General features: G+C 45.7%; 1 protein-coding gene across 1 annotated transcript in view; it reads left to right on the plus strand.

Annotated features, from left to right (window-relative positions):
- The window catches only part of VPS35L (VPS35 endosomal protein sorting factor like), a 118,061-nt gene that overhangs the window by 54,900 nt on the left and 44,334 nt on the right, over nt 1–18,827 (plus strand). The window contains exons 15-21 of the mRNA XM_047713195.1: nt 4,157–4,203; nt 5,162–5,273; nt 5,756–5,872; nt 8,840–8,893; nt 11,986–12,066; nt 17,045–17,107; nt 18,269–18,354. Of these exons, the coding sequence (XP_047569151.1) occupies nt 4,157–4,203; nt 5,162–5,273; nt 5,756–5,872; nt 8,840–8,893; nt 11,986–12,066; nt 17,045–17,107; nt 18,269–18,354 (560 nt within the window). The remainder of the gene's footprint in view (nt 1–4,156; nt 4,204–5,161; nt 5,274–5,755; nt 5,873–8,839; nt 8,894–11,985; nt 12,067–17,044; nt 17,108–18,268; nt 18,355–18,827) is intronic.

Consider the following 18,827-nt stretch of genomic DNA (forward strand, 5'->3'; position numbering starts at 1 on the left):
TATAAAGAACTGAAACGTGGGGGCCGTCTCAGATTCCTGCACCTCCCAGTTCTGATTCGTGTATATGGGCTAATATGCTGACCTGCACATTCTTCTGGTTCATCCCAGCCAACAGGCTCGTTCCAATCTCAGTCCGTTTGAACGGATGTTCTTCTTGTTCTTGCCAAAGATAATCGATCCTGTCGCTTCTCAGAAAAAAAAAAAAAAAAAAGCTATAACCTCTAACAGATGTGTCTAGGGTCCTATCATTTGGCTCCCTGATCACTTAGAGCTATTTCCTATACTCCTGTCTGATGGTAGAGGTTTTTTTTTGGTTTGGTTTTGTTTTAAAGTTACATGTTTGGGTACGGGTTTTTTGTTTTTTTTTTTTTTTTTTTAAAGATTTTATTTATTTATTTGACAGAGAGATCACAAGCAGGCAGAGAGGCAGGCAGAGAGAGAGAGGAGGAAGCAGGCTCCCTGCTGAGCAGAGAGCCCAATGCGGGGCTCGATCCCAGGACTCTGAGATCATGACCTGAGCCGAAGGCAGCGGCTTAACCCACTGAGCCACCCAGGCGTCCCCTGGGTACGGTTTTAGTGCCTTCATCTCCTTTGAAAGAGCTGTTTAAGCATTTGTCGTAATGGCCAGAATTTTTTGTCCATATGTCGGCACTTACCAACTTTTTTCAGGAGTGGTAGGACAAGAGCCCTCGTTTGCGTGTGCGTGTGCAGGCGCATGCACGTATGTAAGAGAGAGAATAAGCCACGAAAGGGCATGGTTTTCTGTTTCATTTTCTCGCCGCCCTGTCCTCAGTGCCTAGGATAGTGGTTAGTACCTTAAAGTTGCTCTGTAAGTAGGTATCGAGCGAGTGATTATTTGTACGTGTTGGGCAGTGTCAGTGTGATAATCCTACAGCACACCTCCTTCTCAGTCTTTTCCAGAAACCACTTTGCTATTGGTCTTCAGGAATGTCTTTTCTTTTTTTTTTTTTTTTAAGATTTTATTTATTTAGTTGAGAGAGAGCAAGAACATGAGAGTGGGGAGGATCAGAGGGAGAAGCAAACTTGCCACTGAGCGGGGGGTCTGATGTGGGACTCAATCCTGGGACCCCCAGGATCATGACTTGAGCCAAAGGCGGTTGCTTAACCAACTGAGCCACCCAGGTGTGCCAGGAATGACTTTTCAAGTATTAATACCCCGTGAGTGGATTAGGGAAGCCATTTGTGACACTGACAATTTTATCTTCAGCTGGGATGCTTCTGACTACAAGGAAAAAAAAAAAACACCTAATCGGCCCCCAAAATAATTCAGTGTCTTTTCTCACACAACAAGTGCAGGCTGTGGGCCAGCAGGTTCTGTCCCATCTCTCCTCTTTCATCCTCCCGTAGCAAAGTGCCTGCAGCCGTGCCAGGCATCACATCCAGACACGGCAACATCTGGAGGCAGAAAGATAAGGAATCTACAGTTCCTTGGGTTCTTGTTTAAGAACAAGGAAGTCATGGGCGCCTGGGTGGCTCAGTGGGTTAAGCCGCTGCCTTCGGCTCAGGTCATGATCTCAGGGTCCTGGGATCGAGTCCCGCATCGGGCTCTCAACTCAGCAGGGAGCCTGCTTCCCTCTCTCTCTGCCTGCCTCTCCGTCTACTTGTGATCTCTCTCTGTCAAATAAATAAATAAAATCTTTAAAAAAAAAAAAAAAAAAAGAACAAGGAAGTCTTTCCTCAGAACTCCCATTCCAGCAGCTAGAAATGGGTCATGTGCCCATTGTCTAAATCCCCCACTCATAAAGGGAATGAGGTCACCCTGATCAATTTGGACCTGTATTAATTTGTTCAGGCCGTGTCTTAGTCCTCCTGGCTGTTAAAATACTACAAACTGTGTGGCTTGTCAATACCAGGTTTTGATTTCCCACAGTTCTGGATCTGGGAAGTACAAGATGAAGATACTAGCAGTTTTGGTGCCTGGTGAAGGCTTTACTTCCTGTCCATTGATGGCTGTCTTTGCTGTGTCTTCGCATGGCACAAGGGAGCTTTCTTACGCCCCCCCCCCCCTTTTAAAAAAGATTTTAGTTATTTATTTGACACAGAGAGAGAGATCACAAGTAGACTGAGAGGCAGGCAGAGGGGGAGGGGGAAGCAGGCTCCCTGCTGAGCAGAGAGCCTGATGGCGGGGCTGGATCCCAGGGCCCTGAGATCATGACCTGAGCTGAAGGCAGAGGCTTAACCCACTGAGCCACCCAGGCACCCCACTTGGGCCCCTTTTATTAAGGGTATTAATCCTACTCACAAGAGCTCTACCCTCATGACCTAATATTATCATCACCTTGGGAGTTAGGGGGTCCTTCAGATCATAGCAGGTTGCCACTGAACAGACTGGAGGGCTTGAACAGCAAAACCTAGAGGCTACAAGTCCAAGATCAAGGTGCTGGCAGGGTTGGTTTCTGGTGAGGCTTGCAGACCACTGTCTTCTCACTGTCCCCCCACAGGGTCTCTCTGTGCATGTGCATTCTTGGTCCTTCTTCCTCTTCTTTTCTTTCTTTCCTTTTTTTTTTTTTTTTTTTTTTTTTTAAGATTTTATTTATTTATTTGAGAGAGAGCCTGAGAGCACAAAAGAGAGTGAGGATGGGCTGAGGGCAGGGGCAGAGGCAGGGAGCCTGATATGGGCCTCAGTCCAAGGACCCCAGGATCATAACCTGAGCTGAAGGCAGACGCTTAACTGACTGAGCCACCCAGGCACCCCTCTCTTTTTCCTCTTCTCATAAATACCTCAGTCCCATGGGATTAGGGCCCCACACTTAGGGCCTCATTTCTCATTAATTATGTTATTGTCTCCAAACATAGTCACATTGAGCATCGGGGCTTCCACATACGAATTTGAAGGGGATCTGATTTAGTCCGTAACAGGCCCCAACCTGCTGTTTGTGGGGCAGAGACAGAAATCTGAATAAAGCCGGGGTTCCGGGGTATGGGCAGTCTCTCCACAATCAGCTTTCACCTTAATTATTCAGGCAACACCTAGGACACAAGGGGACACAGCTGGGAGGGGTACAGTTGCACTGAAGACAGTGGGGGGGCCAGACTCCTACAAATCTCATTTCTGTCACTTACTAGGAAGTAGTTTAATCTATCTGAGTTTTGACTTTCTCTTCTGTGAAGTGAGGATAACAGGGGGGCCTCCATGGATGCTGGGAAAAGCTAACAACAAGGCAAGACTCGTGCTTAGCCTGGTGCCCAGTGAGCCCTCAGTGTCCAGGCTGCTGTTAGCTCTGCAGTCCCAGGCTTGACCTTGTCTGTGCCCTTCAAAACCTTCCCCAAACCACTGACCTAAAGGATACCTCTTCCATTGATTTTTGTAAAAAAAAAAAAATAATAAATAATAATAATAATAACAACAGGAGCTCTTTTAGAAATACGTAATTGTCTTGAGATAGCTCTAAAGCCATTAACGGTATTCCAATGAGTGAAGTATTTACTTCCTTTCGGGGAAAACATAGGCTTCAAAACTCTCTGGGAGGAAATGTGATGACGGGCGGAGCCTTTGATGCCAGACTGCCTGGGTCATGTCTGGCCCGTGGTAACTCTCTGTGTCACCTTGGTCCAAACACACCACTGTTCTGTGGCTCATTTTCTCACCTGTGCGGTGGGAGGGGAGAGAGCCTGCCTCATGGATGGTGACAGGCGAGATCATAATGCAAAGTGCGTCTCACCCTGTATGGTAGGCTCTAGCAAATTCTCAGTGAAATGGGAGGAGCGTGGGGGTGTCATGGGAGAGGCAGGGAGTAAAGTGACTCCCATTCTCACTGGTGCCTCGAGCTCAGCAGGTCCCTCATCTGTAGGAACACTGCACTTGGGATGGTACCACTTGCATCCTCTGCCAGAGGGTAAGGACACCCACGCTTCATCAAGTCAGGTGACCAGCCCAAGTTGGTGAGACAGGATTTGAATCCACATATGCCTGATGCTGGGGCTCAGCTCTTCTCTGTTATACTGAAAGCCATGAAGGTGAATTCCGACCCCCATCCCTGCTCCTGACTCCCCATCTTTGCCAGGCACTGAGAGTTACAGAAATGGACTTGAGGCTCCATTTACTTTCAAGCATTACTTTGGAGATCCCTTTGTGAGAAATGTTGTTTTAGATCCTCCAACCTGATGATTTTCATTTATAATTATTTTTAATTAGGCTCTGCTAACGGAGATGATGGAGAGATGCAAGAAACTAGGAAACAAGTAAGTATTTTATTTAAATTTTATTTTTATTTTTTATTTATTTAAAAAAAATTTATTTTTAAAGCGTGGAGATGAGTGTGGCGCTTGAACTCAACAACCCTAGGATCAAGACCTGAGCCCAGATCAAGAGTCAAACACCCAAACAGACTGAGCCACCCAGGTGCCCCAGTATTTTAAAATTCATAAAGCATGGGTTTGGAAGTGGAGCTGGTTGATTTTTTTCTTTTCTTTTCTTTTCTTTCTTTTTTTGAGCTTGGCATGCTCATATGGGTAAGAGGACAAGCATAGTGGCAGGGTGACATGGAGGTTGGGAACTAGAGTCTGATCTTCTGGCTTCTGATGCCTGGCTCCACTCTTTCTTAGCCTTGTGTACTGGGGTCACCTTCTTGACCTCTGTGTGCCTCAGTCTCCTCATCCATAAAATGGGTTTAATAATAGTCCTTTCCCCATGGGGTTGTGATAAGTGATCAAAATAAACTCCATCTTCCTGTCTTCCAGGCAGATGAGGTTTTGCCTCTGCTCTCCCTTCTGTGGTAGATGTCCCTAAGTCAGTGTGTCCCTGGGTCCTAGAACAGTGCTTTTTGTAAGAGATGGAGATAGATATTTTATGTATTTGCAACTTCGATCAATACTGTGACTTAATACTGTGACTTAATGTTTAGTTATTAGTGCACCAGCCTGTCAGAGGCTCAGTTTACATCTGTTTAAATGGATTTGATTGCCTGCTGTCCATCAGTCCGGCCGGCCAGCCAGCCAGCTACCCATTCATCCAGTCAATTCAACATTCATCGAGTTCCATACATGCCTAAAACCTCGTGTTGGTCCCTAGAGGTTGCCTTTTCACTCCATACCATTAAAGAGGTTTCAATTCCTCCTTCCCAGCAACATATGGACTTAAAATTAAAGTGACTTTCATTAAGGGGCAGCTCTACTGACGGGGCTCATGTGTGTCTTACAGCGCCTTGCTGTTGAATTCTGTGATGTCCGCTTTCCGGGCCGAGTTCATCGCCACGAGGTCCATGGATTTCATTGGCATGATTAAAGAGTGCGATGAGTCGGGTTTCCCCAAGGTAAGCTCTTGACCAAATGCCCAGTTTACCTGAGAGCTCTCGAGGGAGGCAGTCCTGTGGGGGGAGGCGGGGCCGCTCAGGTCAGCAGGAAAACAGGCGAAGGCTAGCCTCTGAAGAACTCGATGGAGGATGAGTTCGTGTTTGGGATTGTTAGACACACGTCATTACCACCAGTGAGTCCTGAATCTGTTGAATTCTTCCCCTGTGAAGTGTTTAGGAAAGGCTCAGTCCGCCATCTTTTAAAAATGTATCTTCACTCAACATTTATGAAAAGCTCTGTTCAGCAGAATGTTAGGGCCCACGAGTCAGAGCAGTACGCAGAGCTGGCTTTGCTCTGAGCAGCTTGGTCTGACTGGAATGTAGGCCTGAGGTAGAATTTAAGATTATCCCTGAGACAACTCAGCATTACAGCCTTTTCCTCTTAAGTTTCAAGGTACCGATTTAAAGTCCCCAGTATTGTAATGGTTTGTTCTTTTTCTTAGCATCTCCTTTTTCATTCATTGGGGTTAAACTTGGCCTTGGCTGACCCTCCTGAGGGCGATCGACTCCAGATTCTCAACGAAGCTTGGAAAGTCATCACTAAGTTGAAGAATCCACAGGTGGGTGACCATTCAGACTTTAGGTCGAATGAGTGCCTTTTGTCCAAGTTCTGCAGTATGTTCTTTCCTTTTAAAAAATTGTCTTTTGACTAATCGCATATCTGGGTTTTTTTTTTTTTTTTAAGAAATAATTCTTCTGGGCGCCTGGGTGGCTCAGTGGGTTAAGCCGCTGCCTTCGGCTCAGGTCATGATCTCAGGGTCCTGGGATCGAGTCCCACATCGGGCTCTCTGCTCAGCAAGAAGCCTGATTCCCTCTCTCTCTCTCTCTCTGCCTGCCTCTCCGTCTACTTGTGATCTCTCTCTGTCAAATAAATAAATAAAGTCTTTAAAAAAAAAAAAAAAGCTTAAAAAAAAAAAAGAATTCTTCTTGGGGTACCTGGGTGGCTCAGTGGGTTAAGCCTCTGCCTTTGGCCCAGGTCATGATCTCAGGGTCCTCGGATCGAGCCCCACATCGGGCTCTCTGCTCAGTGGGGAGCCTGCTTCTTCCTCTCTCTCTCTGCCTGCCTCTCTGCCTACTTGTGATCTCTGCCTATCAAGTAAATAAATAAAATCTTAAAAAAAAAAATCTTTTGTTTTTGATAACCTATAGTGGAGAAATGATAGCTCTAAAGATCTATTTGTTCGACTTTTGTGTTTTAATTATATCAAAAGACCTCTGACTTTGCAGACAGCATCTGAGGTACAACTGTCTATAGTATTTGGATTTGAACGTAACAGTTAAGACACTCCTAAATGGAAGATCAGCAGTCAAACCTGTAATTAGCAAAAGGGAATTCCAGCTGTCATCCCTTGAACAGAGACAGCTGGGGCCTCTTCCTCCCCCCACTTCAGGTCAGGAGTCTAGGAAAGGTGGACCAGCTGGTGTCAGGTGCTGAAGGCACGTGGCCCCGCAGTGTTGCAGGTTTGCTCGCACGTCTCACTGTCCTCGTCTGCAACACCGCAGAGAGTTGTGCGGCTGCCCCACGGTATGGGCTGTGTTTGGCTGAAGGACCAGCTGGGCAGACTTCATCGCACCTCTTGCCATTCCTCTCCTGCTAGCAGCACGTCTCAGTTCTGCTGCTATAACAGAACACCACAGACTTGGGGGCTTACAAACAACAGAAAATAATTCCTATGCTGTTGCAAGTATGAAATGCGGGTGACTGCATCGTGAGATCCCGGTGAAGGCCCTCTTCTGGGCTGCAGACGGCCAGCTCTTCCTCCTCCCTTGGTGGAGAGGGAGAGCGTGCTCTCTGGGGTCCCTTTTACCGGGGCACTAATGCCTTTCACGAGGCTCTGCCTTCATGATCCCTTCACCTCCCAAAGGCCCCCCGCCTTGATGCCATCACATCGGGGGGCTGGGATTTTCAACACAGGCATTTTGGATGCAAACATCTCGTCCGAAACTCAGCAAATAACTGAATATGGGTATGTAACATTTGACACAGTCATTTACCAAGAGGGAAATACTAGAGTGAGTTTGGTTATAAACCCCTTTCCAGTCACCGCATTCACCGCAGTACATTGAGAATACTGGCCCAATTTATGGGGCGCCTGGGTGGCTCAGTGGGTTAAAGCCTCTGCCTTCAGCTCAGGTCATGATCCCAGGGTCCTGGGCTCGAGCCCCTCGTCAGGCTCTCTGCTCAGCGGGGAGCCTGCTTCCCTTCCTCTCTCTCTGCCTGCCTCTCTGTCTACTTGTGATCTCTGTCAAATGAATAAATAAAATCTTTAAAAAAAAAAAAAAAAGAATACTGGCCTAATTTAGAAAACTCAGAAACTTACCAAATCACATACCTAGGTTAAGTTTAGCAAAACCCTCACTAAACTTCAGTTTGTAAACTAAACTCTGTTTAACCCAACTCTAGTCAGCTAACCAAACAACATATTTAAAGCATGTGTTAAGTCCAAAGCCTCCGGGCGTATGGGGCCTGGGTGTGAGTGCTTCCAAGCAACTTTGCATCAAAAGGTCACGTTCGTGGTTACAGTCTTTGACTTCACACGGCCTTCTCAGCTTTTCTGTCAGACCTTCAGATGTTCCTGGCTTTTCTTGTATGAACAAGGTAACTCTTTACTTCCCTCCCCATTTCTTTCTTTTCCTTAAAGTGTAGGAACAGAAGAGACACACTCACAGACGGTCTTTTTCCTCGAGCGCTACCCCCCCTCAACCCCAGTGTTTTCTGGAACAGGCGCTGTACCCGACTGTTCCCTGCCATTTTCATGACCATCCCACAGCCTCTCCGTGGATCTTCCCCGCTACTCGAATCGAACACTTAATTTCTTACCTGAAATCTTCAGTGCTTTCTTTACCCTTAGGACAACATATCACCCCTCTATCAGAAAAATGGTTTCTTTTTTAGCCGTAGGAAGCCTAGTTGTTGCTTTTTTTTCTCAGAACATGCAAAAATCACATTTAATTCTGGTCTTCAGCCAGGATCCACCATCAATAACTCGGCTGAGGTGCCGCCCAGACTCGTGACTTTTATCTCCACTGCCTTTGAGTTCTTCCCAGTTTTCTTTCTTTTTTTTTTTTTTTTTTTAAGGTTTTGTTTATTTATTTGACAAACAGAGATCACGGTAGGCAGAGAGGCAGGCAGAGAGGGAGGAGGAAGCAGGCTCCCTGCTGAGCAGAGAGCCGGATGCCTGGCTCGATCCCAGGACCCTGAGATCATGACCTGAGCCGAAGGCAGAGGCTTTAACCCACTGAGCCACCCAGGCACCCACTTCCCAGTTTTCTCTCTTCGCCCAAGTAGCCCTTCCAGAATGTTAGTTAGTTTCATGCAACTTCTGTATTTCTAGAACTCGCTTCTTAGGATAAAATACACCCGCAGGCTAGACTTTTCTGGAGATGAACCAACCAGTCTTGAAATCCCTATCACTTCTCTCTTTGAATTGCCAGAGCGCTTGAAGGGGTTTGTGCGTGATGAGTTTTCACCGTAAGGTCAGCGGGGGCTTTCTTATCACAAAGACGTGTTTGCTTTTTCTCCGCAGGACTACGTTAACTGTGCCGAAGTGTGGGTAGAGTACACCTGCAAGCATTTCACGGTACGTGTGGCCTGTGCTGTTGTTTTTGGAAGAGTTAGGGTTTTATTCATGTTTACTATAATGAGCAAGGCTCGCTGAGGCATTGAGGCATTTTACGGTAGTAATTGTCCTTAACTTGTAAGAATCGTGTCCTTTATGTGACAGTGTGCTGGAGTGTTACTGTCTGCACGGTGCTTGCATGTAAATTGGGGAAATGCTCCATTATACCAAGTGGAGAAGTTTTTTTCACCGTAGGAAACCTTGGACGCTTCCCTGCTAAAATGCATCGTGACTCTTCCTGGGGTCTAGTCAGTGGCATTTCCACGTATTTAACGAGTGTGTCATTTTTTTCTAAGCAAAGGGACTTCTTCCCCTGTGCCCAGACTGGAACCTCGGTTTGGGAAATACTGGGCTTGTCAAGTAACGGCAACCTTAGAAGCAGGCAGAACCGGGTTCAGATCCTCTTGCCAGAATGATAAAGGTCACCGGCTTTTAAAACACCGAAGTATAGCTTCTATGCAGAAAAATGCATATGTCATAAGTCTGCTACCTCGTGAATCTTGAGGAAATACACCCGTGTGGTCATGGTCCAGACCAAGACGTAGGAAATACCTCCGCCGAGCGCCCTGAACTCTGCTCCCAGTCACAGTCCGTTGGAAGTCGAAGGCAGCCACCGTTCTGGCTTCCAACTCGGTAAATTGGTTTTGGCCTGGTTTTCAGCATTATGTAAATGATGCTCTGTTGGTTTTGTTTCTTTGGTCCAACTTTGGTTTTATGCTTTACTTTGGAAACTTCAAACATATGCTGTCCCTTGGACCCATCACCCAGAAATGACTGACTCATGACAGACCTTGTGTCATTTACATGTTTACTGCTTCTCCCATCCCTGGGCTATTCTGAAGCAAATCTCGAACACCGTGTCTTCACCTGCCAGCACATACATGTAAAATATAAGATTCCCTTTTCTGAGACCAAATCCCAATATCTTAGCCTAATGATAAAAAGATAATACTGCTTTTAATATTAAGAATCATGGGGTGCCTGCGTGGCTCAGTGGCTTAAAGCCTCTGCCTTCGGCTCAGGTCATAATCCCAGGGTCCTGGGATCGAGACCCGAATTGGGCTCTCTGCTCAGCAGGGAGCCTACTTCCCCCTCTCTCTCTGCCTGCCTCTCTGCCTACTTGTGATCTCTGTCAAATAAATAAATAAAATCTAAAAAAAAAAAATCAGTCAATGTTCAGATGTCCCCAGTTGTCTTGCAGTTTTTTTTTAGAGTTGATCGTTCAATCAGGATTAAAATAAAGTCTATACATTGCAGTAGACTTCTTAGTCTTCTTCTCTTTTCCCTCCTCCTACCCTTCCCTCCCCACACCGCCCCCCCCATCTGCAATAATATTTGTTTATGAAATTCAGACCTTCGTCCTGTAGAGTTTCCCAGTCTGGACCAGCTAGTTGTATCCGGTGACGGTGTCCTTCTGCTCTTAGTATATCCCGCCAATCAGCAGTTGGTTCTAGAGACGTCATCAGCTTCCGATAAGACTTTTCGGCACTGTGGGTGGCATTTGGGGGTTCTCCTGGGAAGCTCGTGGTGTCTGGCTGTCCCTCTAATATATGGGCGGCCACTGAAACTCGTTGCATCTCACTCACCGTTTCTTAGGGGCTGCAAAATGGTGATTTTGGGGATTACAATCAAGTCTTTGTTCATGAGCTGGGATACTTGTAGCAAGAGGAACTTCCCGTGTCGGTGTTTGGTTACCCTGAGGTGCAGTTTGCACAGAAAAGGCAGGATTGCCGCTGGGTTGTTTCTTTTCCTTTACTGGTTTTAGAGTAAGGATCTGATTCCTTAGCAATCCCCAAGGTGACTAGTGAGTTGTAGTTGTTGGTATCTTGAAGAGCCCTTGGATTCAAATACACTGGAATTACATTATTCTTACTGATGCTCACTTGTCCCTTCTCTGTCCAGTGGATGCCTTTTCAGGTTGGCTCATGAGTCCTTCTCACGTGTTCTCCACAGTCTTTGATGCCTTCCTTTGCCTTCTCTTACAAGATGTTACAGGCTCCCCGGCATATTTCTAATCCCAGATTCAGCCTCAGGTATTTCTCCAAGGAACTCTGGTTCCTTTTAGGGCCATTGTCAGATTTTTTTTTTCCTTCTAGCTGTGTGACCCTAGCTAAGTCACTAAATGTCTCTGAGCCTCCACTTTCTCATTGGTAAAATGGGGATAAACATATCCATGCCGGGGAGTTCAGTAAGGATTAGGCAGGAGAGTAAACATAATGGCAACTATTGAGATAACAAATATTTGTGATATAAATATGTTAAATAACAAATACCAGACGCCTTTTCTGTGAGCTGTGCAGCCTCAGACCTTGCCAGGAGGCTTCCCTACTCCTGTGAAAAGGACCAGGGGTCAGCAGACCTTTTCTGTGGAGAGCCAGATAGGAAGCGTTTGATGCGTTGTGGACCGCAGGATCTCTGTCCCAAGTGTCCAGCTCTGTCATTGTAGCGAACAAGCAGCCACAGACAATCTGTGAGTGGGTACAGCTGTGTGTTCCAGTAAACTTGATGCACACTGAAATTTGAATCTCCTGTAACTTTTGTCATGACGTATCATTCTTTTGGTTTGAACGTAAAAAGCATTTTTGGCATCAGGCCATGTAAAAACGGGCATGGGGCTGGATTTGGGCCATGGTTGGTCGACCCCGATAGAGATGACAAAAGCTGGTGGGCGTCCAGCTTGTCCAGGCTGAGTCTGTGCACTTCCCACCAGGCCTTGCTGTGTCCTCTGCCAGCGCCGGGGGAGTGGCCTGGGATGGGCAGGGAGACAGTGGCACGGCCGATTTTACCAGCGCTCAGGGATGGTGACTAGGACAGTGTATCATCCCAGAAACTTCAAGGACAATGTTTTAGGCCTGACCTGGTCCAGAAGTAGTTACCTTCAGGGCGATGATAAGGGTGGGATTTCTCTCTTAATATTATTTCCAGCAGAAGATTGGAAACTGTTCCCTGGAGAGTGTGGGATATGTTCTGAAGATGTTAGTCCTTGCCCCAGAGAAGTGGCCAGTGACTGCCTTTCAGTGTCTAACACAGGTTTTTTCCTCTGCTCCCCTCAGAAACGAGAGGTGAATACCGTTCTGGCTGATGTCATCAAGCACATGACTCCAGATCGTGCGTTTGAAGACTCCTACCCTCAGGTAACAGCTGTGCCTTTGTCATTTCCACACTGTTAGGAATTTTATTCTTTTGAATCACACAGTCATGTTGCATGGGTCGGGCTGTAAAGTCAGATGATCCTGGGTTCAGATCTTGGCTCTGCTGTATCATCACCATCTGCCCTTTACTCTGTTACTGAACATTATTGTGCCTCAGTTTTCTCGCCTATAAAATGGGCTGGTAGTCCTACACTCAGAGGGGCTGTGAGGATTGCGTGAGGTGTGATATGGGCTGCCCCTGCCAAGCTGCTTGGCACCTGTAAGGAAGGGGCCTATGTTTTCCAGCTCAACTAACTTTTTATTTGAAAATAGAGTCAAGCTTATTGGAAAATTGAAAGAATAAGCTCAGAGAATGCCCATTATTTTTTTAGTCAGATTCACCAACTGTGAACATTTTCCATGTTTGCTTTATCGTTATCATGTGTACACACACACACACACGTGCATAATATGTGTGTGAATTTTTTCCTGGCTCCTTTGAGAATAAGTTGCATACGTGATGCTACTTTGCGTCTGAAGAAGTCAGTGAATATTTCCTATGAACAAGGGCATTCTCCATATAACCACAGTTTGGTTTTCGACTCCAGAGAGTTTAACATTAATATCTTCATACTGTCTCCTCCACAGTCCATATTACAGCTTTGTCAATGGACTCAATAATGTCCTTGATAGCAGGTTTTTCCCCCTCCAAGACGGAGTCTGGCCAAGGTTCATTTACTGTCAAGTAACTTTCAACCTAATTGAAATTTTGTTTTTTTATTTAATAACATGATGTTCTGGCACTTACTACCTGGGATCAATTTCTAGCTTGACTTAGCAGAAGAAAATGAATTATAATTACATGTTCTTGTAAGAAGGTTAAAATTCTAACATTTTGGTAAGGGTGTTTTCCCCATTTGCTAATTAAAATAGTTCATCTTTAGAATTTATTGAGGAGGGGGCCACCTGGGTGGCTCAGTGGGTTAAAGCCTCTGCCTTCCGCTCAGGTCATGATCCCAGGGTTCTGGGATCAAGCCCCACATCAGGCTCTCTGCTCAGCGGGGAGCCTGCTTCCTCCTCTCTCTGCCTGCCTCTCTGCCTACTTGCGATCTCTCTGTGTCAAATTAAAAAAAAAAAAAAAAGAATTTCTTGAGGAGGCACTGAGTATCTGACATTTTTCTAGGGGTGATGAAAACATTATATAGTCTCGCACACCAGGCTCTTGGTAAGCATCATGGAGTGAATGAAGCGTGTAGAGAGATGGGTCATACCCTTGTGGGTCGTCAAGATCTTGGGCACATGTGAAGACTGAGATGCATTAGAATTTTTGTTGAGGAATATTTAGTAAGACCTTGACTCCTAGGGACCCATTTAATTGAAGACTGTAATATAATAATTTCAATCCGTTGCAGTCCGTTCCTAAGAGAGAGAGGAATAATTACATTATACAATTCTGTCATATCTAGAAGCAATTTATAAAAGGTACCCTAGGGGTCAGCCTGCATTCTGGAGAGCCTCCCGTGTGAGTTGTGAGCCCCTTGTCTTACACGATTTAAAATGATCTCAACAGCAGTGTTTTCAGTATAAACAAAAGTACCCGTCAGTAAATTTTCTCTTCTTGACAGTAACCAGAGCAAGAGGTTTATAATTTCCTTAGAAGACGCACTTCTGTGGTTTTGTCAACAGTGAACATCTCAGGGAGAGGGGTGGTGGACATCAGCGCCTGGGTCTCTGGGGCCAAGCTTAGAGACTGTGCCACCGTCCTCGGGTAATATGTGATGTTTGACTCTGCCAGTAAACTCTGTTCATTGCCTCTCCATGGAAGTCGTCAAGAAACACAGGGCCAAGACCATATGTAATGTAGCCCACCGTCTGTTATTGTGAATAAAGTTGTTTAAAAAACTTTTTTTAGGGAGGGGTGCTTGGGTGGCTCAGTGGGTGAAAGCCTCCGCCTTTGGCTCAGGTCATGATCCCAGGGTCCCGGGATCGAGCCCCGCATGGGACTCACTGCTTGGCAGGGAGCCTGCTTCCTCCTCTCTCTTGCCTGCCTCTCTGCCTACTTGAGATCTCTGTCTGTCAAATAAATAAATAAAATCTTTAAAAAAAAATTAAAAAAAATTTTTTTAGGGAGAGAAGGGGAGAGACAGGGAGCAAGGAGAGGAGAGGAGCAAGGAAAAGGAGAGAGAATCCCAAGCACACTCTAAGCTTCGAGCCTGATGCTGGGCTCGATCTCACAAGCCTGACATCACGATGACCCAGAGCAAACCCAGAGTCAGATGCTTAACCGACTGTACACCTGGGCTCCCCAGGAATAACGTTTTATTGGAACCAGCCATGATGTATCAAGAAAAAAGAAACAGCCTGGGGTCTGTGGGGGGTTAGCTTACTCTAGGTCTGGGTTAGGGAAGGGACACAGGGAACTGGAACATTTTCTGGTGTCACAGGGTGAAGAAGTACTCCGAGAAAACTGATGGGGGTGGGGCGCATGAAGAGGACACAGGAGCAGCTTGGAAGGGGCTCTCACGGGCCCCCAGTTGAGCACTGGAAGATAGAAGGCCAGTAATGGATCCATTCCTAAAGTAGGAATCCAGGAGTCCAAACTTAGGGGGAATAGATTGATGAGGGGAAAGGCAGGCACGGGGTGCTGACTGAGTTGGGGAAGAAATGAGAGCTCAAAGGTCTCTGTTTGCAGCCATCACAGACAGTAAAGATAAGAAACGTCGATTTTCAGGCAAGAATCCTCAGTCGATGCTCAGTCTAGGGGGGCGAGTATGAGGAGGAGTGCGATATTTTCATCTCCCCCTGGGTCTTTCTAGAATGAGTTTTAGCTACAAGGGGAAAAATAGTGACCATACAGTGGCGACCTCAGACAGGCATTGACCCTCTGATCACATGTCCTGTCACCCGTGAGGAGCGAGTGGATACGTGTGGCGGCAGGTGGGGCACCCTGAGGAAGAAACAGCATCCTGTCTGTAGCCTTGACATTGAGAAAGTGTGATTGAATTAAGTCATGAGGAAACAGCCGTCATGCCCCAGTTGAGGAACATTCTATGAAGTAATCTGCCTGTATTCTTCCAAAATACCGTTGTCATTAAGGACACAGGCTAAGGCGCTGTTCTGTATTAACAGAGGCTAAAGAGCCACGAAAATGGAAAGCAATGCGTGATCCTGGACTGGGCCCAATGCTGCAGAGAGGGAAAAATAATTCCATAGAGAACATACTGAGACAGTTGACAGGAGGGACCATGGATGATTGAGTTAGATAAGTGTTTGCGTCTGTCAGTGTTAACTTCCATGAATTTGATACAGCTCCGTAGAAGTGTCGGGGAGTATGATGATTAGGAAACTCAAATGAAGTATTGAGGGGTGATAGACCTGAAACGTGCAGTCTACTCGTCATGGTTCGGGGGATGGGGGGGAGTAGATGTCTTACGTAGAACGGTAAGGCCGATTTAGCAACATATTAAAAATCGGTGAATTTGGGTAAAGAGAACATGGGAGTGTACTCTTCTTTCAACTGTGCTGCAAGTTTGAAGTGATTTCAAAATGAAAATTTAAAATGTATGTGGATTGCGTATTTACAAATTCTGCCATGAGTTGGGTGGATAGGGGAGGAGGTAAAGCACATTGTCGTAAAATGTTAGTCACTATAGAATCTGAGGGGCAAGTAAATGGCTGTTGGTCACATGCTCTTTGAATTTTCTTGATTTTCAGCATTTTCGTAGTGAAGGGAAAAACATCTAATTTGGGAGAGATGTATTATGTGTGACTTAAATATTAAAACAATGTCATGTTTTCCTGGGATTATTTGCAGTAGATAGGGTTCCCGAAACGGTTCTCACCAGTACCTCACACTGCTCTGCCTCGCAGCCTGTGTGGCATAGTTTTGCCGTCTTTATTAGCGTTTTGCTTGACCGACCTAGTAAGCTACTTAATTATGAAGTAGGGCTCCTACCGCTTAATACTTTATTTTTAGACCATGAGCATTTTCCTTGTTAAATGATTTTAACAGCGGCATTTTTAATATAAACAAAAGTACCTGTCAGTAAATTTTCTCTTCTTAACAGTAACCAGGGGCAGGGGTTTATATTTTCCGTAGAAGAAGCACCTCTGTGGTTTTCTCCGTCAGCAGGGCCGTGTGCATCTCAGGGTGAGGGGTGGTGGACATCAGCGCCTGGGTCTCTGGGGCCAAGCTTAGAGACTGCGCCACCATCCTCGAGTAATGATGTGATGTTTGACTCTGCCAGTAAACTCCATTCATTGCCTCTCCACGGAAGTCGTCAAGAAACACAGGGCCATCATGGGCTAGAACAAGGGGTCTGCAAAGTACGCCCCATAGACCATATGTAATGTAGCTCACCATCTGTTATTGTGAATAAAGGTTTATTGGAACCAGCCATGCCCATTTGTTCACATAACTCCCTCTGGCTGCTTTGGACCTGCAATAGCTACGTTGAGTAGTTGGGATGGCTCTGTGGCCCTTTGATGAATTATTGCCCCCTCCCCAAATATTCGTAGCTGATTTTAATAGCTTTCCGAGGAAAGACACTGTACTGCTCTAAGCACGTCACATGAACCATCCCATTTAACCCTCACAGTGAACAAGATACTGCTTTACTCTCCATTTTACGGAAGAGGAAGATGAGGGTGAGAAGTGGCTTCCCCAAGACTGCAGAGTAAGATGGGCAAACTCAAGACTGAGACGGGGCCTAACCTACCCCCAGTAATCTCCCGTTCCTGAGACATCCCGCTCTCCTTTATTGTAATTGTAATTTCAAAATATGAAAGAAGGTCGTTGCCTTTTAGAAATATCCAACTTTTGTAGTGCCTGGCTGGCTCAGTTGGGGGGACGTGTGACTCTTGATCTTGGCGATATGAGTTCGAGCCCCGCATTGGGTGTAGAGAATACCTAGAAATAAAATCTTGAAAAAATATATCCAAGTTTTATTAAATAAGATGTGTTTTCTGTTTGGTTTTGCAGCTTCAGTCAATAATTAAGAAGGTGATTGCCCACTTCCATGATTTCTCCGTTCTTTTCTCAGTGGTAAGTAGCGTTCCTTAATTACCTTTGGAAATTTGTGTCTGAGTGAGAGGTTCTCTTAGTGTCTCAGTCCTGTTTTCATGATGCCCCAGGCCAAAAGAAATACTTAACAGTTCCCTTTAGGAAGCTGTTGGTATAAACAACTTCAGTATTTATGGCATAACAATTTAGTGAGTGCTTGAGAAATGAGTACCCAGACTGTGAGAGAAAAAGATCTATCTTCATTTCTTCCGTGCCTCGCTCATGGAATGTGTGCCCTTCTTGAACACCATACAGCTTCTCAAACCTCAGAGTCAGACTGGACATCTTCTTCCTCATTTCCTCTTCCACACTGATTCTCATATGACACTTGCTTTTTTATCACACATGCAGCCTCGTTGAGACTCTGAAATAGGTCGAACTCATCATTGTCTCAGTCTCTGACAGTTGACATTTTTTTATGCGTCCCTCATATTTTAAAATATCCCATGATGCCCCTTCACATCGGCTGCGTTGCCCTGGGCAAGTACAAATCTAGGGGATTCTCTTCCCTGCTGCCCCTGTGTCTTCTGGTTTCTATTTATGAACACTCACAGAACTGTGTTTGTTTCTTGTTTATGTTAAAAATAGGACCTCTGATTTTTTGGAGCTTTGCCGTACTCCAAGCACCTGCTAAGATCTTTGCATGCGTTGCCTCATACCGTTTCCACAACACCTCTGGGACGTAGGAGCAGTTATGATTCCCACTTTACAGTTGGGAAGACTGGTGCTGGAGGAAGTGTGGAGTAACTTGAGTCAGGTGGCGCAGTTAGTAAATGTAGAGTCAGGATATGGGGGCCACTCTGAACAACTGGCTCTTCTTTCTCTGGTCAGTACAATTCTAAAAAAGTCAGAAGCCCACCTGGTGTGTTGTTATCTGGAGAAGCACATGGTCATCTGAAGCTTGCCCAGATTGTTCCCCAAATGTTCACTGGCCCCAGCCCTGACCCCTGGCGCGTGTGAGTGGTTTTAACCCTCCTAGCTTTCACAAACCTGCTTTCACGTGGGTCCTCATCTGACCCGCCTTAGAGAGATGAACAACTCTTTCTCTGCTCTGAGCTTCAAAAGAAAAGGGACCCCCAAATCCCTTCCAGCAACTTGTGTCAATGGCATGGAGAGTGCTTTTATTTATTTGTTTGTTTTTAGGAAAAATTTTTGCCGTTTCTGGACATGTTCCAAAAAGAGAGTGTGCGGGTGGAGGTTTGCAAATGCATCATGGAAGTTTTTATCAAGTAAGTATAACACGGCATAACCAGAAGTTTGGATTGCCGGTGCCCCTGTGATGCGTGTGGGTAGGAGTCACTCTGTGTCCTTGGAGGCCTAATGATCTGTATGCATTTAACCTCTGAAATAACATGGAGAGGAAAACCACATTAAAAGGAGCAGTCGTGATAAAAGTTTGTATTCAGTGCCTAAGCAGACAAAGTCATAAGGAGTAGCCGGAACCTGGCTGTCACCTACATTGTATTCCGATGTGTTTTTGGAAGGAGCCATCTGTTAATGAACTACTTAGGGAGTAACATTCTAAAAGATAAAAATAAAGTCATATTTGTCAAGGTCGCAGAGCTAGAAAGCTTTCCGTCTTCCGTGCTTAGATTTGTGATCAGTTTTTAAATTTCGTTGCTTTCCTTTTGACTACATCTGTGTTTCCCCAAACAGCCTACTGTTGGTGGTACAGGAAATAATTCTAGGTGGCACGGGGAAG

Source organism: Lutra lutra, chromosome 18, assembly GCF_902655055.1.
Source record: "Lutra lutra chromosome 18, mLutLut1.2, whole genome shotgun sequence".
NCBI classification, from domain to species: domain Eukaryota; kingdom Metazoa; phylum Chordata; class Mammalia; order Carnivora; family Mustelidae; genus Lutra; species Lutra lutra.